The sequence below is a fragment of the Podarcis gaigeae genome (genome assembly GCF_964106915.1).
Source record: "Podarcis gaigeae genome assembly, chromosome: 7".
Classification (NCBI taxonomy): Eukaryota; Metazoa; Chordata; class Lepidosauria; order Squamata; family Lacertidae; genus Podarcis; species Podarcis gaigeae.
This window is the reverse complement of record NC_139683.1, coordinates 60,075,295-60,098,232: the sequence shown is the minus strand read 5'-3', so window position 1 is coordinate 60,098,232 and position 22,938 is coordinate 60,075,295. Positions and strand designations below refer to the sequence as shown.

Genomic DNA, 22,938 nt, shown 5'->3' with positions numbered 1-22,938 from the left:
TACCTCACTGGGAATGGCAAAAAATTAAAAGAAACATGGTATTATTTTACTTTGTAAAAACAATTGAACATTGTTTTCACCCTCCATCAACACATGCAACATTATGAACAACACCTTTATTTGATTGCATAAATTGGAATGTAAATTACTACAACCATAAGCTAACCTTTTTATTTAAACATTTATCAAGCTTTGTATACCTTCCTTTGTTTATGTTCCTTTTGTTATTCTGCATGTTCCTTTAGTAACGAAACTAAACATCAATAAAACATTTCTGTGGTTTTTTATTTTTAAAAAACAGCATTGTATGTGCATACTTCCTGGTTTAGTTTATTATTTCTAAATTTTATCCCAACAGTTAAGTCAACAAAAAAGAAATACAGTCAAAACAAGATACATTAAGCAGAATTCATCCATCACCTGCTTATTGTAAATATTTGCAGCAATTCTTTTACGTAGCACAAGTTCCATTGCAGCAGGGTGGCTGAGTTGGACTGTGATTTTCACAATCAAATAGATTCTCTCGTTTTGAGGTGTTACCCTATTCAAGTGCACTGAATCATGCACAGAAGGGTCCCATGCAGCAGTGGCCGAAACCTAGGAGCACAATTTGGTAGAATATTATAAAGGAAACTGATCTGAATTGCTTAAATGTTTACCCTACCCTTTTAACATTCCTGAAATACAGAAATGCTTAGACAATTAACAAAAGCAATTAATGAACACGATTAAAGTCCCATGGTTTCAATGAGTCTAAGTAAAACTGAGTAGAATAGTACCTCTGTCAATTTTTTTTTGTAATGTATTTGATGGGGAAAGTGCTTTGCCTGATCAGGTAGCAGTTGGTTTAACTGTCACTGGGGGAGCTAAACAGACAGCCAAGGAGGGGTTGGAGACAGAACTATCAGTATGCAAAAGAAGAATAAAACGTATCCACATTTTGATTGGTGGTTGCAGGTTTAGAATATTCAATTAGACAATGTGATTGGCTGGGGCTGGACCAGAGGGGGCAGAAGAAGTGAATATATGGCAGTTAAGGTCAGTTAGGGTTAGTCCATGTTGCTCAGAGAGGAGTCAGCATTTGTTGGTGCTTGGTGTTCATGGTGGGCAGCCAGAAGAAGAGAGCAGAGGAAGAAGATTAAGGAAGAAGAGGACATGAAAGGAAGGCTGAGGTAGCTGAATTGGCTTGGCTCAGGCTGAAGAGGGGAGAAGAAGTGAGAGGCAGTTTGGAATGCCAGGCTCTGTCTGGTGTCTGGTAGGAGAGAAAGATTCCAGGGCAGAGCAACGGAAACAGCCCTGTGCTTCAACAGGTCAGTACAGGTCAAAAGAGAGGCTTCAGTAAAGGTCCTCAGTTATAGAGTTGGTGAGGCTTAACTGGGATGGAGTAAATAGAACAATCTGGCAAAAGAATCTTAAATTAGGTCCTTCAAAGCTGACTTAGTTTAGTAATAGTGTAAAATAAGCTGCATTTAAGCAACATCTTAACAAAGTGCATATCCTTTTAAGTAGGTAGTATAAAGTCATTGTGCACCGCATTGTGCACTGCATAATGCAATAAATAAACATTGATTTCTTTGTCAAATATAATAGCTATACCTGATAGTCTTAGTACTACATTGATATTAACGGTAACTCAGGTTACTGATAAGTTAAGGGCGCTAAGGGTATAAGTAATATTAAATGGTGGCAGGACTATGGGTTTGGGAAAACCGCTGGAGCAGAAGGTGGTTGGCTTTTTTAAATAAAGTGAGTAAGGAAATATCCCCTCCCTTCTCACATTAAGCAACCAAGAATAAAATAGCTAGGGATATATTTATCAATCAATATTTCAAATCTATTATAAACCAACTGCTTGTCCATATTGGGACAAAACAAACAGGGTATGTATAGATTAGTAAAATTACTCATTTCATTGTCAGTAAAAGCAAAAGTTATAAAATGAAGATTCTGCCTAAGATCATATTTATTTTTCTATTGCTGATTTTTAACATATCACTGAAGAATCTGAATAAGCTCCAGCTTGGATGATTGATCTGCACCAAAAATTAACCATTATCACCATGTGCAATATTAGTTGCACTAGTACATGGTTTCACAGGTATAAAGACATTTTGCCATGGAGGAAGAGGTGGGAATCAACTTGTTATTTCCTAATATGCTCAGTTTGCATAAAACAAACCAAATGCTAAATTGCCAGTCTAGAAGCCCAATAAAAATGTTATAAGAGGAACAAACATAAGCAGGCTTCTTCCATATTTTGAATTATTATCAGAAATCTACAAGAAACAACTAATAAAACAAAATTTAGAGAAAGAAATTATTGTTAGAATGACAGGTATAGAATGACATTATATATAGAAATAATGAGCCAAAAACTATTTTACTTTGTGTGGATTCAATAGAAACTTTTATAATATATTGTATACAGTGGTGCCTTGGTTCCTGAACTCAATCCATTCTGGAAGTCGGTTCAACTTCAAAAACGTTCGCAAACCAAGGCATGGCTTCTGATTGGCTGATTGGCCCCAGAAACAATGCCGACAGTCAAAATGGATGTTTGGCTTCCAAAAAACATTCACAAACCAGAACGCTTACTTCCAGGTTTGCGGCGTTCGGGAGCCAATTTGTTTGGGAGCCAAGCTTTTTGGGAACCAAGGTTCCACTGTACATGGCATTATATCCCTGTAAGAATTGCAAAAATGTATCCCAGTGTACCTATCTGATTCATGTTGAAGAAGCAAGGAAATATTGGCCCACTTTTGGTAGAAATGTATTCAGGTTAATAATGGATAGATGTTTCACAGGGTATCAAAGACATAATAAGCCAAGATATTAAATTAAATCCATAAACCATCCCTTTGGGACAACTAAAAAGGTACCGTATTTTTCGCCCTATAGGACACACCGGCCCATAGGACGCACCTAGATTTGGGGGGGGGGGAATAAAAGGGGGAAATTATTTTTTTCCCCCAGGCGCGGGGCTGGGGCGAGGGAAGCCCGAGCTTCCCCCTCCCCCAGCCCCCAGAACAGGACCCAGAGCGAGTAAACCCCCCCGTTTTAGATGCCAGGGGCATCGCTCTGGGAGCTTGCGGGGCTGGGGGAGGGGGAAGCCTGCATTTGCCCCATAGGACGCACACACATTTCCCCTTCATTTTTGGAGGGCAAAAAGGAGGGCAAAAAGTGCGTCCTATAGGGCGAAAAATACGGTAAGTGAGTGGAGCACACAGGGAGACAGCTATGGATATATTAACTAAGACATTTTTAGCGCTAGCATGGAAGTCAGTGCATTTACCATTTTCTAAGGCTTTGGCGAAAGGGTGTGGAATATTACGTTGTGGTTCGAGGACCCGATCTCCACGTAGTGGAATGAAAACACAAGGACACGTGATATAAGGTTAATGGGCAAGAAAAGGCCACAACTTTATTGATTACAGCAAGTGAAAAGGTATTGGCTTAGGCATTGGATTACGTCAGCTGACTCCACCCCCTCAGAGAGGGGTGAGTCTAAAACAGGGGGTTTATTCACCAGTAGGTGGAGCCTGTTGATGCTAATTCAACTATAAGCTCTCCCCTGATGTCACTGAGGGTCGTGCCATGGCCTCCCGCCAAGCAGGGACAGAATACACGACTGCCGGATTCCTTTAACGGAATACCCAAAATTGAAGGCGCAGGCGATGGCCACACCTAGCCCTTCGACACACCACACCACATTATTCCAATGCCTAACCTACCCACCAATACCACGAAAGTTGTGACGATTGCTACGAGGTAGGCGAAAAAACCAAAAAGCCTAATGCCAAATAGAAAAATTCCTACCAGGCCCCCCGGACAACCAGGGCGACCAACCTAAGGTCCATAGCAAGGCCAAAAGAAAACTGAGACCCCGAGCTCTAAGGGAGTGGAGGGTGGGTGACTCGCAACGGGACGACGAAAAGTGAGGCCGGAAGGCTGGTGCCGCAGCAATTTAGGCTGCTAAACACGCCCCCTCGCAGGCACCTGGTTGGGTGCCTGCCTATGGGTGTGGGCGCCAGCTAGGTGAGTGGGAGGCAGGGGGCTAACGCCCCCTTCTTGAGGCGGAGTCCGGCTCCCGACCACAACCACTCCCCTCTCTTGCAGGAGGAGAGTCTTTACTAGCTGTAAGTATCTATGAGAAGAAAGGAACACCTACATAGTGACTTTAAGAAGTTGGACTTCATTTATACAATTCAAGAATATTAAATGTTTATTCTTCAAAATGTAGGTATTTCAACCCCACATGAATTAAGAGCTAATCAAAGATCACTTTGTTAAGAGGTTATTCTGAATAACAATAAACTATGCACACTTGTTCAACAAAAATCAAGTAGAAAAGAGTAAACTCTAATTCAAGGTTTCAAAGGTATAATGTAGCATTAAATGTATTGAAAAAGAAAGAAAATGGATTGGCAAAATGCAAACAGTAAAAATATAATGGCCACACATCTACTGTACAGAATAGCTCACTAGAAATTTACCTCATCTTTGCTGTGTTTTATGATTGGTAGATAAAAGAATTGACTTCCATGCTCTTTTGGTAGTATTGAATTTACTCCTGATGCATGTGGACCTATAAGCTGTTCGTTGGCACTGAGGTCATCAGCTAACAAAAAATAAAATTAAGTTACAAGACATTTTTTTTAGCTTTAATTATTTCCTATGTCCCAGTCTTAAACATGTTACACAGATATCATGCATAATTGGAAAACAATGCTTTAGATAGGATAGACTTACACTTCTCATGTTACATTTGTATACATCAGCTTAATGCAATTTGTTACCCCACAATGCAAGTACATGGCAACAAATACAAATCATTGCAAAATATCATTTTGGAACTTTTGATGAAGATGTTTAAGAATGTGTTTTTACACATGATGGAAGAACTCTAATGCCCAACAACTGTGCTTCTTTCAATACATTCAACAAACAAAAAAACCTGGATTATTTAAAAGCCACCAGATCCAGATCTGCAGCACTTCAGATTCCCAAACAGCAATAAGACACCGGCAATACGAAAGCATATAAATGCGTCAAGCATATTCAAGGGAATTCATACTTCCACTCCCTTCATAAGCTGTAACTTACCATTCAAATCAAGGAAAAGTACAGGTATATGTGTTTCCATTCCAGAAGGTGGGATCCTAACAGTAAGGAAACACCCCAGTTAATAAAATAAACCATACACATGCAAATATATTTTAATGGAAAACTGAAAGCGTTAAAAACAAATGACATTAACTAGGGGGAACCTACAACAAAATGTTACAGTGTATCCTTGGACCCTAACAGGAGAGCTCCTAGTCCCATGGTTCATAAAAGAGAAAAGAATTCACAGGGGTGGGGTGGTGATATTTTCTCTACTATATCTCCTAAACAGTCCCTAGTTTTATGGAAATGAAGTGTTTGGAGCTGGATGCAAGTCCTGAATCTAATCATCTCAATGCATTATTGAACGAAATGTGGAGACAGGAGAAAGTGTTTTTTTTTTACTTAAGGTGTTAACACCTACTACAAGCGTTAATAAAACAGGAAATATTATGGAATCTGTAAATGAACTTGTACATAAACCCCGATTCTACATTATTACATGACTGTGCATTTTACCTCCAGAAACCTTTTTTATTTTCTATATATTAAAATATTTATATCCTGCCCTTAATCCAAAGATCTCAGGGTGAGATAAATCTTCAGGATACATAGACCAGCAAAAAAACAACCAGTTCACTTCAGCAGTTTTTCTTCTAGTTGTAATAAGTTTCTAGCTGAACTAAGGGCACTAATGTTCTGTGTTGTGGAATATAAAGGTCATTTTTTAAAAAAAGATGAACACACATTTAGCATTTTAGCAGCTTATTCTTCCCTCAGATCTTTACTATCCTGTTAACTGCATACAATATTCACTCAAAAGTTATTTTGCAAGCAAGCTGAAATATAATGCATTTCAGTCAACCTACCAATTTGCAGGAGCACCTGGGATCCCACTGTCTGGTGCTGGGACTAGCACAGCATTTCTTTCTTCTGTTAGCCCTACCCACTGTTCTACAAGACGTGCTTCTCTTTCCATGTCATCTTCTGTTTTATCTATAATGAGATATCGGATATGAAGAGTGGACTATTGGTCACATACTGTGGAAGTACTTTTTCCAGGGGCATCCAGAAAACAACGGGTTAATAATACATTTTCCAATTATTTAAGAGTAGCAAAGTGACAGGTTGGTTTTGGATTCCAATGAATGCAGATTAGATCCAACAAAGCTAATGAAAATTCTGCTCTCAAAGGTGGAGTCACTTTGTAATGAGCAAATTATCCTAATTTTTCACTTTATAATGAGCTGAACATCACAAAAAGCCTTTCAAATACAAACAACTTTTAAAAATAAAGCAGTAATACACTAGGCTAACATTCTTTTTTGATACAAAGGAATGAAAAATTCTTATAATTAAACCACAAGATCCACGAACCTTGTTTATTGCTAATTTTTTTAATCTGTTCATCTAGATATTCTCTGCGTTTTATTAGTGCCTCTGACCATCTCTCTCTCACACAATTTAAGTCTTCCTCCTATGGAAAAAGAGAGTTGGTTTTTTTTAACATATACAACATGCACATTTAATTTTATGCAGTTTTCAACTTTGATTGGAAGATGTTAACAAATAGTGTTCATTCACCTTTACATCAGATAGTACATAACCCAAGAAAGGAAGCTCACCCAACTTGCAAAGAGCATAAAGAATGAAAAGCTGAAACTGCACCACCCACTCCATAGTTAGAGCTCTTTGTGTATTTTGTCTCTTGCAAATTTGTGATTTAGATCCAAGCAGAAAAATAATGCATTGGCCAACAAACTATTTAGTAGCATATGAAAGAGAAAACAATTAAAGAGACATCAACATATATACCCTTAAACCTGTATTAACTCCATTATGAGAAGCTGTTACCAGAGTAACTAAATCATCCACATGCAAACAAAAACCCATCATGCAATCATGCTTTCTGATATTAAAGAAATGTTTGATCCATTCTTCATAATTCATTACCAGGAAGTGCCATGAACCGCTTGAAGCAAGTTAGTAGCTAATTCAGGCTCAAACTACTGTTGACAGCAGGATGGTGTATTTAAATCTAGATCTGCCTAACTTATCGAAGTACCATATTTATGGAGGTGGGGGTCCTCCTGGATGGGAAGTGCAAAGCCTTCCCTCTCCTTGTGGTTTATCTACTTGCAGTTTGTTCTCTGAAGCCATTTTCTCCTCATCCAGGCTAAATACCAGAAGTGTCTCTATCTGTGAGAAGAGTGCTTGGGGAGAAGGTTGTAAGAAGGTAAGCAGTGTGTGTTGAGTTGCCTCTGGTGTGTGGATGTGGGTGTTTAGCACTGCTCACCCATTTATTCCTTATACTCCTAAATTGGACTTCTAGTTTCCTTGTTTCACAGGACTGGGTCAGAGAGGAGCTTTAGGCATTTGAATCAGCCATCACCTGTAGTTTGAGCTGTAGGTTTCTGGAACAACTGTACAACTTACTAGGGTATTTGCATAGATACCTACATTTATACAACTGGTGTTTCGTTTTTTGTTTTTTGCTGCTTGTTAAAAAGTTTTTTAAAAACCTTTAATATAGGGAAGCCTTCATACAGAATTCATTAATTCATAAATATATTAAAGCTGTAGGCATCAGGAAAGTAAATTTTACAGGACTAGCTTTTTATTATTTAAAAATAGTTTAACAGTACAGTACACACAAATATTTGAAGGTTTTTGTTATTGCACTGAACAAAATGTGATTTAATGAAACCTGTAAAAATTATGGATGACAAATAATTGTATGTAAAAATTATTATGATTTCAAACATTATTTAGTTAAAAAAATGAAGAATTCAGCTTTTGGCCTCAATTCTACCATATAAGAGATGTCTGTAAATCTCTCTTGTACGTCTCCGTTGCATTACACCAACATCTGAATTTGACACACAATACAACTTTCTCTGTTGCCTTGCCCAGGCTCTGCGGGACTTCCTTCCCAGGGAAGTCTGTTTTGTCCCCTTTTTGATGGACTTTCATCAGTGAGTGAAGACATTCCTTTTCTGGCAGGTACTTGACATGGTTTTTAATCCTTGGCTTTTCCCTCCCTGAAATTTCTTTGCTATTTTGTATCTTCTGCATCTGTTTTACATTGTTTTATTGACAGTTGTTTTAATTAAGTTGCAAGCCACCATGCTGTTTCTTAATTTTCAACAATCTAAATAAATCATTAATATATTGATCATTAGAAATGTCACATGAAAGAGCACAGTGTATTGTCAAATTAAGGTGAGATGCTTGTTCTTTAAATCAGTGTCTTTTAATGCATGAAGTTCCAAGAGCAAATTATTTCAGTAACTTTTTGGAGTTGATAACTATTAGCATTAGCTGTGCCCCATGCTATGTGATTCGACAACAACAGCAGCAGCAATACCTGATAACTATCCATATCACCATCATCATCATCATCTCCTCTCTGGTAGAAAAAAATAAACTTTATAAACATAGAGAACATGCATTTTTCTTGCTAACAAACTCCAAATAAGATCAAACATCATGGACACAAATTAGAACAAGACAGAACAGAAAGCATCAAACCTTATTTTATTTCTTTGTTTATATAAAGGTTTAATGATCCATTAGTATGGTGAAGAGAACAGACATGTGCTGCTTCTCTTTACCACTTACTGTAAAAAGCTTTGAGAGTCAGGACCTCCAGGCTAATACCTAATCACGTAGAAGCAAAATTCATGCAATGATGCTCCCTTGCTTTCTAGAGACATAAACTATGTATATGATATCTTCATGCTTTCAAGCATTGGGTTGTTGTTTTGTTTTAAATTAATTAGTTCACTTTTTGAAGCACATGACTGATGGGAGAAGTGTCCACCTGTTCTTCTACATGAGGTTTATCTCTGGTAATTTATGCTGGATCTTTATCATTATGCCCTCAGTCTACACATCTTTGATGTAACAGTGGGCATTCAGCAATCACATAATAGCCAGGTTCACGTGCAGTGTTAAACTGTAGCTTAAAATAAACTATGTTTTAATGTGCACAAACATTTTCCTCCTTCCTTCGCAGCTGACTATGCCATGCAGGAAAGGAAAGAAGCCAGAGTCTGTCTTGTAGTGACATGCAAACTTGGGCTCATGGCTTGTTTCCTTCCAAATAAGTCATGAGTGGAAGCCAGTATTTGTGCTTGGCTTACCACTTTTGATTTATACGGAGAGATACAAATCATGAGCTTTGCCCACCCTACAAGGCAGATTCAGGCTTGTGTCCTACCACATGTCACAGAAAGGAGGCTGCTGAAATTAGGCTTGAAAAGGGGGCGGGGGGGTTGCCAACAACTATTTGTCTGGTTTGCAAATGTGCCTATGGGCCCAAAAAGGCTGGAGAGCCCTTCCAGAGTTGTTGTTGTTGTTTTAACTATGATTTAAGGTTACATGCAAACAAGGCCATTGTGGATGGAGGGAAGACTTGGATTCAGTCCCTCAGCACATCAAGTGTAAGTCACTTCTTAGTATACAAATGCACAGAGCCCAAGAGGTGAGCAAGTGGTTGTTGAGGGGAAGGGCAGTAGCTCAATGGCAGAGCATCTGCTTTTGAATGCAGAAGGTCTCAGGTTCAATTGCTAGCATCTCCAGGTAGCCCTTTCAGTCTCCTCATCGGGCTTACAAAAGAGGAAGAGGTTGTACCTGAGGCTTGCGATGACTAGTTTACAATAAACTTTTAAAACCAGCCTGCTCCAACTTGGTGTCCTCCAAATATTTTGAACTACAATTCCCATCAGCAAACTTCATCTACTCAGCATTCAGTTTCTGATAATGCCCAGCAAGATGCCCCTGAAAGGTTACAAGCCCCTGAAAGTCACCAATTTGATATTGTATCTGGCATTCAAGGGATGCCAGTTCAAGACATGATGTTCCATTTAGCTGCCATTCCTAATGGCCCTTGAGAAGCTATCATCCATGCCTTGCTTCAAGTGTACATACAAATTCCACACAGTATCCTTCAAAGGCACAAGTGAAAACAACAAATCTGCACCACAATATAATAATTTAGCACTTTAAAGCCACTTATCCTACCTGGTAACTGTCCAACCCCCGTTGCAATTTGGTTGATCTGGCAGTCACACAGCCAATGGAGACAGACAGAATGGCTTCTACCATAAGTGGCAATGTTCCCGAATGCTGTACTGGTTTAACCATCACCTGAACTCTGCGAGAATGACCCTGGTCATATAAGTAGGGAAACATGTAAATTAATGTAAACACACTTTAGTATTCTTATCTGGGAGGGATAAAATTAATTGTACCTGTCGAAGCTGGAAAATCCCTCCTGTATTTACATCCTTTGCCTGGTGGAGCTCCACAGCTGTATAGTCCCCCAGTTCATTCAGTTCTTGAATTGAAACCCACATTTCTATTCGACGTGTCACTTCATTCCACCTAGAGACAATCCAAAAAGCAATAAGAGTAGTATGAATACTCCTCCTTACACTTTAGTGGAAATTTGTAGAACCATTCATTTTATCTACTTATTAGATTTTTATCCCACCCTTCTTCCCCTAGGTGCCAAGGGTAGGAAGCAACAATACAATTAGTAATTAACAAATCAAATATTCTTGCAGAAAGAAGACTATGAAAAGAAGACTATGAAAATATTCTTGCAGAAAGAAGACTATGACTATTTGTGCTCAGTTTCTCTCCTACCACCTCTCACAGGCACACACACCCATCACCCTCTAGCTCTCAATTCATCTCTGGCACATGTGCTGTACTTCCTCCTTTCTCCCTATATTTGAAGTGAGGCTTCACTACTATAAGGAAAATACAACATAGGTTTACCTGTCTCTCAAGGTCCTGGTTTTTGCATGAAGAGTATCCACCTCCCATATGGAACTGCCGTTTCCAGCACATCTGTGACCCCATACCTCAATAGCAAGTGCTCCATCTTGAATGAACTCCAGAAATTCTTCTGTTACATTCACCACATAATCCTAGAAAATTGCAATACTTACTGCAAAACACTTAAAGCATGATTTTTATCAGCTCTATGATTAAAAAACCAGGTGAATGTTCAAATGTTCTTGTGGGCAGAAAAAAACTCCCAATGAAGATATTAATTCCATGAACCAGATAAAATGCAGAATTTTGTATAATACTGAACAGACCACTATTTTATATTAATACTTCAGTTATATTTGCACAGGTAGTCAAAATTCCATATTTTGTGTTGATTACTACAATATATTTAATATTGTCATCCCTGTTCTAATGAGATATATTGAAATAAGCATAACCACCAAACATTTTAGGAATAACAAAGCTCCATTTTCAGAGACCAGAAAGTTTGCCAGACTAACTCACTCCTAACTAATATGTTTTTGTGAAAGAATGAATGTTTCATTTCCTTAATCCAATCCTATTTTCCATAACAGTGAATAGGCTGGTCACATCTTCTCTCTGACTAGGTTTCCTAAGAACCAAGTTGTATGTTCTGTCTTCCTTGCTCTTTCCACTGGAAATCACAAATAAAAGTACCAGGAGCAGGTTACACAACTCCAGCATTCAATGCCACTAATAACTTGCAGAATTCTGTTTAACCTATGTCAGGGTTCCCAAACTGTGGCCCAGAGTGTGTGTGTGAAGAACCTGGTGGCCTGCCCAAAAGGTGAGTGGAATGGACTGAAGGTAATTGGTGGGGGAGGCACTTGAAAGCAATGGAAAGGAATTTTTGTTGTTGTTTAATGAAGCTATTAGAACCCCTTGTTTCATCTCCATCTCACTGTACAGTAGGATGGAATCATACGTGTGTGTGTGTGTGTGTGTGTGTTTAAAATATGGACTCAAATGTATTTTTCTAGCATTCCAACCAAACTAAATTACCTTACAATGAGCAAAAGTCACTGTAAACTGGACATCCTTGGTCAGAGGTGAAGGCACATCTGGGTCTACAACTGGTGCTGCAACAGTTGACTCACACTGATCCCAGAAGGTGTATTGACAAAAGACAAAGTTTGAGAGATTCAAAGGTAGTCCTGTTGCTTCTTTAATTTTTACCTAGACAACAGTAAAACTGTAATTCAATATACTGGCATATTTATATTAATATATTCAGCTATACTCAGAATATAGACAATGGTTGACTAAGTAAGGCCAATTTTATCTCACAGCTAGGCTCATAAAACAATCTAAAAATTAACACTCAATATATACAATATGTTTAACAAACAAAAGCATCGTAAGATTATTTGGTAATCCTTGTCCACACACATGTACTGCTGGGCAAGCATTGAAAACTTCAACTGCTGTAAATTAACTAACCCCAATGAATGGCTTACATTTTTAAATTGTTGACTTTACTTGTCTAAAACTTCCATCCAAGGTGCAGACTATAGTATGAACATATGACAAATAAAGATAAACTAAATCTCTGAAGGTGTATGGAAACCAACTGGAAATGGATGAGTGACATTTCCCATTGCTGATTGTAAGACATGCAAAATGTTTAGAGTATTATATAGGTAAAATATATGTATATCCTATTAAAATATTAATATACATATGTCCATACCCTGCAGGTGAGTTTTTTTGGCCTGTGAGTAATTTCTCCATTGTTGTCCATGATTTCTATACTTCCACTTTCACTTGAGTTTTCAGAAGAATCATCTCCTTCCACTAGGCGTTCTGGGACAACACCAGTGACACGCATCACTTCAACATGAAGACGCCCTGCAACCTGCACCCAAAAAATATTAATATTGAAGACCTTGTAGTACTGCATAGCATCAGTAATCCACATATTTACATATATAAATATAATTGTAGCTTCAACTGAACAGAAAACAGCATGCCGATAACAATTGCAGATTACATACGACCATTCTCAAATCTGTCTCAGATCCAACTTGACATTATGGAGGTTCACATGTAAGATGTGGAGCTCAGTATCTAACCAGTAAAATTCTCATTTTCTTGCTCAGCTATTATCCAAATTTACATATTTAAAAATAAACTGGAAGTTATTGATAGTTGTTTTGAATTGCCTTCTGTGTAGTCACAACTTTTCCCTTTGATTTGACTTCTAGATTTAGAACACCGGAGGAGCAAGTGAACTATAGTCAAAAATTTGGTCGTCAGTACATGAAATTCAGTGGCTTGGTCATTTGCCCTCTATTCAAAGCATTTCCATTTAATGTTTCAGTGGCATCAATCTTCTCTTGTCCCAAGACTGTGTGCCCATCCTGACTGCTGTCTTATTGCAGGTGTATGCAGCAAGACATCACTGATGCATTAATAGTGGATTTATTGTGCTTTTCCTTCCTGAATACATATGTGCCGCTCATAGCAAAGTTTTGCCTTCATAAACAAAACGGAATAGATGACACCAGAGACTGAAACTTACCTCCCCCTGCTGGCTGATTATTGGTACTGCATACTGAAGTTTAACGTCACAGAAAAGGCACTCCAAAAAGACATTCGCTACACCAATTAAATTGTGGTTTTCTTGTGCTTCATAGAAAGGATCACCTCTTTTTCCAGTGAGTCTCTTCATCTGTTTTTTTTTAAAGACAATTAAAATTTCAAAAACAAAAATGATTTAGTATTGTGATCCAACATGGGTGTGCTAAAAAATTATGAGCTACACCCAATAAAGTCATATTCAAATCCCCATTTCACCACTGTGCAACATGTCTAAACAAGGCAGGTCAGATGATAGCAGAAGACAAGAGTATATGTAGCGCACTAGAGTGTATAGAGCACCTGCCCTGGGCCTCTTGTTGTTCAACCTATTTCTAAATTACTTGGATGAAGGTATTGAAGGGATGTTCATCAAATTTGCAGATGACACCATTGCTGCTGAAGACAGAATCGGGATGCAAGATGACCTGAGCAGACTGGAGAACGGGGTCCAAACTAACAAAATGTATTTCAATACAGACACATGTATGGTTCTACACTTAGGCAGGAAGAACCAGCTGCACAAATATAAGATGGGGGACACCTGGCTTGCCAGTAGTACACGTGAAAAGGATCTAGGGGTCTTACTGGTCTGCAAGCTTAACACGAGTCAACAGTGTGATACAGCAGCAAACAAACCTAATGCTATTCTAGGAAGCATAATCAGAAGCATAGGGACCTGATCAAGGAAAGCAAGAGTCCCACTCTATTATGCCTTGGTCAGACCACAACTGGGGTACTGTGTCCAGTTCTAGGCACCATAATTTAAGAAGGATATTGAGAAGCTGGAATGTATGGAGGAAGAGGGTGACCAAGATGATCAAAGGTCTGGAAACCAAACCTTATGAGGAACGGTTGAGGGAACTGGGTATGCTTAATCTGTAAAAGAGGAGATATAACAGCCATCTTCAAATAGCTAAAGGGCTGTCACATGGTGGATGGAGCAAGCTTGTTTCTCCGACTTTGGAGACTAGTACCCAAACCAATGGCTTCAAGTTATAAGGAGATTCTAACTAAACATCAGAAAGAGCTTTCTAAGAGCTCTTTAACAGTGGAATCGCCTCACTCAGGAGGTAGTGGACTTTCCTTCATTGGAGGTTTTTAAGCAGAGGTTGGATGACCATCTGCCATGCATGCTTTAGTTGAGATTCCTGCATTGCAGAGGGTCGGACTATATGACCCTTGAGGTTCCTTTCAACTCTACAACTCTACAGTTCTATGATTCTATTATTCTATGTATACAAACCTAACTCTTATTAACACCAAAAGCTTATTCCTCATTTAAATACTGTAAATGAGTAGCAACACTTCCAACAATTTTGTGTTCCTCACAGAAGACCAAAATTAAATTCCCTGTGTGCAAAAATACTAACAACAAAAACTGTTTGTACTAGTTTTTGATGCAGTCAATGAATACTACATTGCACGAAGTACTATGTTGATCATCATGTTCAGGCAGACAGCATTTTATGTTGAAACAACCGTATAATTAAATCCTGAATTACATTAAGTTGTTATCCATTCACTTAAAATAGTAGGACTCAGTGCTGATGTGCTTTGAAGAAACAAACTATGGAAAATCTGTTATTCCTTATAGTAGGTCAAATATTAGCAAACATTTGCATTAAAATTTCTAATGAATACTAAAAATATTGCCTCACTTACACTAAAAAATACACTTACCTGTAAACATATCCAAAAGCACACTATTTTAAAATCTCATATGCAGAGCAAAATAAATTGCAGGACGATTGCAACTGACACAGGCTTAGCATGTGTGATTTCAACTTTACACAGTTGAAGGCTGACAGGTTGAAGTCACTCTAATTAAATGCACAGAAGCCAGAGCGCTTAAAAGCACTTTTTGCACACAGTTTCGCCAGTGCAGAAAGAGCTTCTAAGCTCTCTGCCTTGCTTATTGGGCTCTGGAAGGCTCTCGCATAAGCTGGCAGGAACATGGATGGCCTGCGAGAGAACCTCCCAGAGTCTAGTAAGCAAGGGAGCTTAGAAGCTCTCTGCCTTGCTTGTGGGGCAAGGTCTGCTTGGGGCATGACTCCAGAAAGCATAAGGGTGCTTGAGTGGGGGCAGTTCCAAGGAGGTGGTTTTTGTCTACACGCCATCCTCAGAATGTAACCTCCATGCAAGACATGATCTTTCTGTATAATCCTGAAATAGTTTTAGAGATACTAAGTTCCAAATGTAGTCATTGTAGTCTGTTCTCAGACATGTATAAGGGAAATAAACTACAAATATTAGGATAAACGTACAACTGAATGTAGCACTGCTGTTTGATAAACAGCAGAAATGCTTACATGAATATGCACAACTGTGCTATATAATGCTTTTAGAAATATTCTGTTTTTATTAAAAGTGTACGATTTTGGCCAAACTGAAAAACTGAGGTTGAATACCTCATGGGCTCTTTCCTTCCATTCTTGATACAGATCTCTCATGTCAATTAACTTGTTTTCCAGCTTCTCTATGGTCCATACTTGAGTACTTTTCCCTTTTCTTCTTACTTGAATAGCTGGTTCACTTACAATTGCTCCTCTCTAAACAAAGACAAGACAAAGTATCTTAAGTAGATAAAATATGCATTTTAACAAAGTGATTCCATTTTTCAAATTTAAACTCGAACACCATAAGCTACATAGCTATGTTAATATTTTGGTACTCCATTCTCTTGCATTTTCCAATTATTTATACAGACTCTCCCTGCAAGAGAGGGGAGTGGTTGTGGGCGGGAGCCCGAGCTCCGCCCCTAGCAGGGGGCGTTAGCCCCCTGCCACCACCTCACCTGGCTGGCTGGCTGGCGCCCACGCCCCTCGGCAGGCATCCAACCAGGTGCTTGAGAGGGGCGTGTTTAGCAGCCTTTTGCTGCAGTGCCAGCCTCTCCCCGGCCTCATAATGGTGGCTGAGAACTAGAAACCATAAATGACTGGAAACATATCAAGATAGCACAGGCATGAATGTCCTGTTTCTACTGTATGTTTACGGGTATTATAATATTGTATCAGCTCAGTGAGATAGAAAGTTTAGAGAAGCTATATCTATTCAGTCCATACAACTCCTTTAATTTATGTTCCATTTTCTCTCCCTCATGCACTCGTTCATTCTCTACTTCTGGACTCAAATGACTTCCAAGGGCTTTTACAAAATAGTTTCAATTATCAATTTTCTTACCTTCCTATTGGCACTCAGGTTAGCAGCAGGAATCTGCAGTGTCACTTGATAATCTGTTAGCTTGCTCATTTCTTCAGCCAATAAATTTGCTTCCCTCACTAATGTGTTGGCCTTAACTATCTGCTCTCTTAATTTTGCTAGGCTCTGTCGAAATAACTCATCCCTAGGGGTGGGAAAGAAAAATGGAGAGGAGTAGTAGAATATTAATTGGGAAATTGAGAACTTGGTAAGAAGACATTGGCAGAAACAATGAACAAGGTTGTAAACATAAGAATATTAATTATTCCAGATTTTAAAAATTATGTTCAAATATTTTAACAAGAGAAAATAATAGCTTTAAATGAGAGAATGCTTCCTATTTTTTTAATACATGTCAAGGCTATCTTGGAAATGCCATTTGGTAACAAAACAAATCCCACCGTGCTAATCCGTCTTTATAGGCATTCTGAGAAAAATTATATGTATACCAAGATGAAACCTACAAGTTATACAAGAGCTATAATGAGTTTCCCTTGAAAGCCCTGCAGTAATTCTGACCATATGGGCACTGCACAGTGCCTGTGCTATGACATGATTGGTCCTTAACTGAGAAGACAATGCAGATAAGACCAAATCAGTCAGAATCACTAGGTAAGAAGGACTACATTCTAGTTACGGAAGGTACATACCAAATGCCCGGCCCCAATGAGTCCTGCGTTTGAAGAATTTAAATGGTACTAAGTTTTACAACAAGCAGTTTGAGTATGGTTAGCTTACTCATAGCACGTTTGCAGGAAGGATGTTCTAAAGTTATTTAGGATCTGGATGAAAGATTGTCCTGGACAGATTCACACACACACAATAGTATTTTTCTTCCATCACTCATTCTTTCATAGTTACTTATGGTTTTAATATCAATGCTCTCACCTCTCTTCTGACCAAAGGTTCACTTTCTGCTGAGCTGTCTGGGTAGCTTCTGAAAGCCTGTCACTAGAATGCTGATACCGTCTTTCCGGAGAAAGCTGCTGTCGGAGTTGCTCCAGCTCACGCTCATACATCATCCTCTGCTCTTCCAAAGCGCTACGCTTTTCTTCCAAGTATTGTTTCTCCAGGACCTGGACCACATTTTGTACTGGATCTAGATAAGGAAAGCACCAGCATATCTTAAAATTCATTATCTACATTGTTAATAATTCAGCTTTGTTACTTCTTAACACAGTTCTACAGCCACAGTGATCAGAAGGTGAGAGATAAAAGATCCAAAGTACCATTTTCTACTGCAGGGTCTATATAAGAAAAGGAAGATGAGCATGAGGTAAATCCCATAAAACTCCACTTACTTCCTAGTAAATATAATTGGGATCAGTTGGTCATACATGATTTACTCCTCCACAGTCTCTATTCCCAGAAAGTCACAACAGTTACTGAACACAACAAAATTATCCATTCCTTATTTACAACCATCAGGACAAGGGAACCGATTAAAGAACCTATCTATTGCCAGGACCTTGAAATTTATGTGCTCCTGTCTGACATTTTCAGTGATGCTGAGCATCAGCTTCTTACCATTGCTATTCAGTGTTTTCATTATGACTTCCATTTGTGCAAACTCATAGTTATAGTCTGGTTCCGAAGAAGCTGCATCTAGATCATGTTCTGCTAACTGCTGCTCTTTTTCAGAGTCTTTCAACCAATCTCTTCGCTTTCTCTTAGGCAGATTGATTCTGTTAAAAAGTTGAGAAAGTAGTTATGAAATACCTTGGTAAATCCATTTTTAAAATGCTGGATTCTGTGGCTCAGATCTTTCTATACTTAACAACCCATGAGCAGGGAGGAAAGGCACGCTGCAGGATGTTCCAAAACAAAGGAAGCTACAGTGTTGACTGTAGATTAATAAGTAAGGAGACAAATATGTACAACCTTCACTGAATTTAATCTTAACCTTCTCTAACAGACAAAGCCAACTGACAAGTCTTGCTCTTGAGATTCTATTCATCTTAAAGGTACAGTAACATATTTATTTATTTATTTATTAAATTTGCATACAGTCCCTAGATCTCAGGACAGCTCACAGCATATAAATACAAGATAAAAACACAAAATATATAAGAAAAACAAGAACAAAAACAAACCAAAACAATAACACATTTAAAAGGATATGGATGTTAGTCAGCCAAAGGCTTGGTTGAAGAGGAACATTTTCACCTAGCACCTAAAAGTGTAGAATGAAGATGCCAGATGAACCTCCGTGGGGAAATTGCATTCCACAAACAGGGAACCACTGCAGAAAAGGCCTGTTCTTGTGTTGCCACCCTCCATACCTCTTGTGGAGGAGGCAGATGAAGAAGGGCCTCACATGAGTATCACAGGGTCCAGGTTGGTTCATGTGGGGAGAGGCAGTCCTTGAGGTATTGCAATCCTGAGCAGCTCAAGGCTTTATAGGTCAAAATCAGCACTCTGAATTGGGCCCAGAAACTAACTGGGAGCCAGTTGGGCCAGGATCAATGTAATATGCTCAAACCATCTTGCCCCAGTCAGCAACCTGGCTGCCAAATTCTCTACCAGCTGAAGCTTCCAAACCCTATTCAGAGGCAGCCCTAAGTATAATGTGTTGCAGTAATCTAGACTAGAGGTTGCCAAAGCAACTGTAGTTAGGTTATCCCACAACTAACAATGAGTCACAACAGATTTATCTTTTTACTGAGACATTGTTCTCCCCATGTACAAGGGTACATATAACAATGACTTAAAAGCAACAAATTTCTACACTACAATGTAGTACCGTATTTTTCGCCCTATAGGACGCACTTTCCCCCCTCCAAAAACGAAGGGGAAATGTGTGTGCGTCCTATGGGGCGAATGCAGGCTTTTGCTGAAGCCTGGAGAGCGAGAGGGGTCGGTGTGCACTGACCCCTCTCGCTCTCCAGGTTTCAGGAAGCTATCCCCCCAGTCTGGCAAGCTCCCAAAGCGATGCGAAGCTGCGTGCAGCTTCGGCATTGCTCTGGCACCCGTTCTGGGGGCTGGGGTCGGGGGAAGCTCAGGCTTCCCCCGCCCCCAGCCCCGCAAGCTCCCAGAGCGATGCCGAAGCTGCGCTCTGGGACCCGTTCTAGGGGCTGGGGTCGGGGGAAGCTCAGGCTTCCCCCGCCCCCAGCCCCGCAAACTCCCAGAGCGATGCCGAAGCTGCGTTCTGGGACCCCTGCGCCTGGGGGGGGGGAATATTTTTTTCCCCTTTATTCCCCCCCCCAAAAAATCTAGGTGCGTCCTATGGGCCGGTGCATCCCATAGGGCGAAAAATACGGTATTTGCCAAACACAATGCAAGCCAATTTGCTTCCATCTTCCGTTCAAGGCTGCTCATGTTAGGAAGCATAGCTCCTGGTACTTGCTCTAAAGCAAGTGATCGGTATTTAAGACTCTATTGATTTCAGTTTTATGAAAATATGCTCACAAATTTAAGCTCTATTCAACAGAGTATCATAACAGGAGAAATATTATCCTAGAAGATACTGTGTGGACTAGATGGAAACCTAGACAGACTAATTGCCCAAAAACTAACACTATAGAAGTCTGAGCTGTAACAAAGAAGTTCATCTATTTAGCCTCATTCTTTGGAAGCAAGATTCTTCACTAGTAATATTTGGACATAGCTCTCTAAATAAAGAAGGGGGGGGGAGAGAGAAAGAGAGAGAGATTACCTAAAGAAGTGGTTGTTTCCCCATAAGATTCTATCTCCATGCCACAACTGTGTCACAGAACACACCAACGTGCCATTTACACAGGATCTGAAAGCAAAGCACAAGATTGAAAAGACTGAAATTATTCTTTAAAATCTGAGTTCTCCAACAGCAATTCCCAGTAGTCACAAAACATTACCCACTCTGGTCCACGGGAATTGTTAAATAAGACAGAGATGCAGAAGGGGACAAATTCTCTCCTACCCACTGGTCACTCTTGCTCTTTGGTCCAGCAGGGACAGTGAAGAGTGTGTATCACCTAGCTGCCAGGAACCATGTTATAAAATATATTCTTACTCACATGAAACACATCAGGAGAAGCAAGGTGGTTTTTTTGTTTCTGGGCTCAACCAAGGCACATACAAATACTTTGTGAGAAGGGGCAAGCAGAAATATACACATTCAGCAGTGCAAACACATGTGCTTTCTTCATAGCCTCTCATTTCTATGGTTTTCAAAGTGTGAGGTGTGCTTCTCTGAAGAGACATGAGAAGTTTTAAGGATAGGAAAATGGCCCTTTACAATTTTCCATTCCAACCTGATGATGTGTGCTAAACTGACCAGGTAGTGAAAAGTCTACATCCTGAGCTCCGACAGTTACAGTTTGCAGTACTTGATTATGCAGAGTGTCCCAAAGAAGTAATTGCCTTATGAGTCTTAGTGGGTGTTGCAGATACTCCAACAGACATGTGCTCTCTTTTTTCCAGCCTGCTTGTTCCTAGCTCTCGGATAAAAGTGTTAATAGATTATTTAATTTGTATCCCATCCTTCCTCTCAAAGGTGCTCAGGGTGACAAACACAGAAACAATAAAACAATTAAAACATATTTTTTAAAAACTCTTCCAATATAGATGCAGACTGGGAAAGCTCTCTACTTTTGGATGTATTACCTATTCACTTAACATGGAGAAGAATGAAGAAGTGTTTTCTCTTGATTCAGCACCACAAAGGCCTCCTAACAGAAACCCCTAAACATGCATAAAATGTGTGAAATAAAAGTCATGAAGGCTGTAACAAGAGCCTGATCTCTACTGACAAATTATTATTGCTGCTGCAGCACCTCTTTACTATATACAGGACAGACAGTGGCTTGGCTTTAGCAATGCAACATGCAGCATATATGTTTAAGTAATTGGGTCACAGGCTGTTTACCGTAAGCAGTCTGCACAAACCCAGTTAAAACCTCCTTAATGAGACTTGTACATATGTTGCTCCCAGAGTTTAAAAAACAATCTTCCAAAACTAGGTTACTCTGATTAAAAGAAGTTTATTTCACATTAGCCACAGCAGAAAGAACACATTTTTGGTGCAGACCTTAGAGGAAATGTTAGAGAGGCAGCTTTGTATACATTTTCACTGCCCTTAAATTTAGGCAAGCAGAAACAGGGAAGTTAATCATTGTGCACCTAATTTTGTTAGAAAGGTAGCGTTTAAAACAGCTGTCTTCTATTTCTTTCACTGCTGAAAAAAAATCTCTGGGTTCCAAGTGTGGTGAATAAAAGTGAAACAGTATTTTAATTCATCTCCATATCACAAAGAAGTTACTTTCAATCTCCATGAGAATCAGCAATGAAATGATTCAATGTACTGTCAGTTGTAACTTCGGTAACAAGGTTTGCGCCTATTAAGGCATTTTGGATGAAGCACAAATTAAACAAAGCCTATTTAGTTATAAATTTTTTCCAGTGACATGCTTCTTTGTTCTTGCCAGTCAAAATGACTAACTCCTAGCAATGGAATTCTATCATAACAACACAGAACACCATCTGTTTGGAATTTTGTTCTCTTATGGCTACAGCACTGGAGTATAACACACTAAGGTATACCATGCAAAAAGTATAAATAAAGCTTATGTAGAATACACTGTGCTTATTTCTATACATTTACATTCCTAATTTGTCCTTAAAGCTGGCATCATGTCTTCAAAGAGATTTAGATTTTATTTCGACATGGTGATATTGGTGGGAATCCTTTCCCTTAATAGTATTCAAAAAACTTACTCTTAAGTACTCCACAAATTTGAATTATTAATAATTGGTGTATGCAATCATGATTACAGGATATCTGTTTCACTTATCATGTTGCTAGTACTGGCATCAAGAAGTTATGGAAACTCCTTTAAACTGACTGATTTTGTTGTGGTTCACCTCTAACATTTGTTTTTTCTTAGCATTCTTTTTTTGGCAATGCTCAAATATTTCCAAAGTCAAACACCTAGAAAGATTACAGAGAAAAATATTCTGGGACATAGCTTTGTTTTACCTTTTATTGTTGTTATAATATTAAGGTAATTTATGTACTGCTCCATATTTCAAAGAAAGGTCTGAGCAGTTTAATTCTCATATGATATGAGAAGCATCTCTCCCGGTATGCTTATGCATCAAGAACAGCACAAGCACTTATTTTATTGCTCTTATCATTATGACGGTATCAAAACTAAATATGTGGAGTTTTCCACGTTTCTTATCAGGGTGTTTTTCTATAAATTTCTCTACAAACATGAATGCTACCCTTTTTTGTAGGTTGAAACTAAATTT

The 22,938-nt window shown here is 39.0% G+C and overlaps 1 protein-coding gene and 2 long non-coding RNA genes across 16 annotated transcripts in view; 2 read left to right on the top strand and 1 right to left on the bottom strand.

The window, feature by feature from the left end:
* Window positions 1–22,938, bottom strand: part of KIF13A (kinesin family member 13A) — a 73,018-nt gene that overhangs the window by 16,698 nt on the left and 33,382 nt on the right. For 8 of the 13 annotated variants that reach the window (XM_083746842.1, XM_083746845.1, XM_083746837.1 and 5 more), the window contains 17 exons: window positions 20,363–20,449; window positions 18,235–18,392; window positions 17,596–17,806; window positions 16,690–16,852; window positions 15,918–16,058; window positions 13,451–13,600; window positions 12,620–12,784; window positions 11,932–12,105; window positions 10,891–11,042; window positions 10,359–10,491; window positions 10,129–10,275; window positions 8,471–8,512; window positions 6,481–6,580; window positions 5,973–6,099; window positions 5,104–5,159; window positions 4,494–4,618; window positions 421–597 (listed from right to left, as the gene is read on the bottom strand). In XM_083746842.1, the coding sequence (XP_083602968.1) occupies window positions 421–597; window positions 4,494–4,618; window positions 5,104–5,159; window positions 5,973–6,099; window positions 6,481–6,580; window positions 8,471–8,512; window positions 10,129–10,275; window positions 10,359–10,491; window positions 10,891–11,042; window positions 11,932–12,105; window positions 12,620–12,784; window positions 13,451–13,600; window positions 15,918–16,058; window positions 16,690–16,852; window positions 17,596–17,806; window positions 18,235–18,392; window positions 20,363–20,449 (2,308 nt within the window). The remainder of the gene's footprint in view (window positions 1–420; window positions 598–4,493; window positions 4,619–5,103; window positions 5,160–5,972; window positions 6,100–6,480; window positions 6,581–8,470; window positions 8,513–10,128; window positions 10,276–10,358; window positions 10,492–10,890; window positions 11,043–11,931; window positions 12,106–12,619; window positions 12,785–13,450; window positions 13,601–15,917; window positions 16,059–16,689; window positions 16,853–17,595; window positions 17,807–18,234; window positions 18,393–20,362; window positions 20,450–22,938) is intronic. The other 5 variants (XM_083746843.1, XM_083746846.1, XM_083746841.1 and 2 more) reach the window with 1 other exon arrangement.
* LOC310848259 lies at window positions 604–12,014 on the top strand. 2 transcript variants are annotated; one of them, XR_014566238.1, is made up of 3 exons: window positions 604–1,310; window positions 7,279–8,106; window positions 11,910–12,014. It is a non-coding gene; the product is annotated as an uncharacterized lncRNA (long non-coding RNA). The 2 variants fall into 2 exon arrangements; XR_014566239.1 differs by having other exon boundaries at window positions 11,659–11,925.
* LOC310848278 lies at window positions 17,888–22,916 on the top strand. The gene is made up of 3 exons (XR_014566266.1): window positions 17,888–17,983; window positions 18,623–18,671; window positions 21,253–22,916. It is a non-coding gene; the product is annotated as an uncharacterized lncRNA (long non-coding RNA).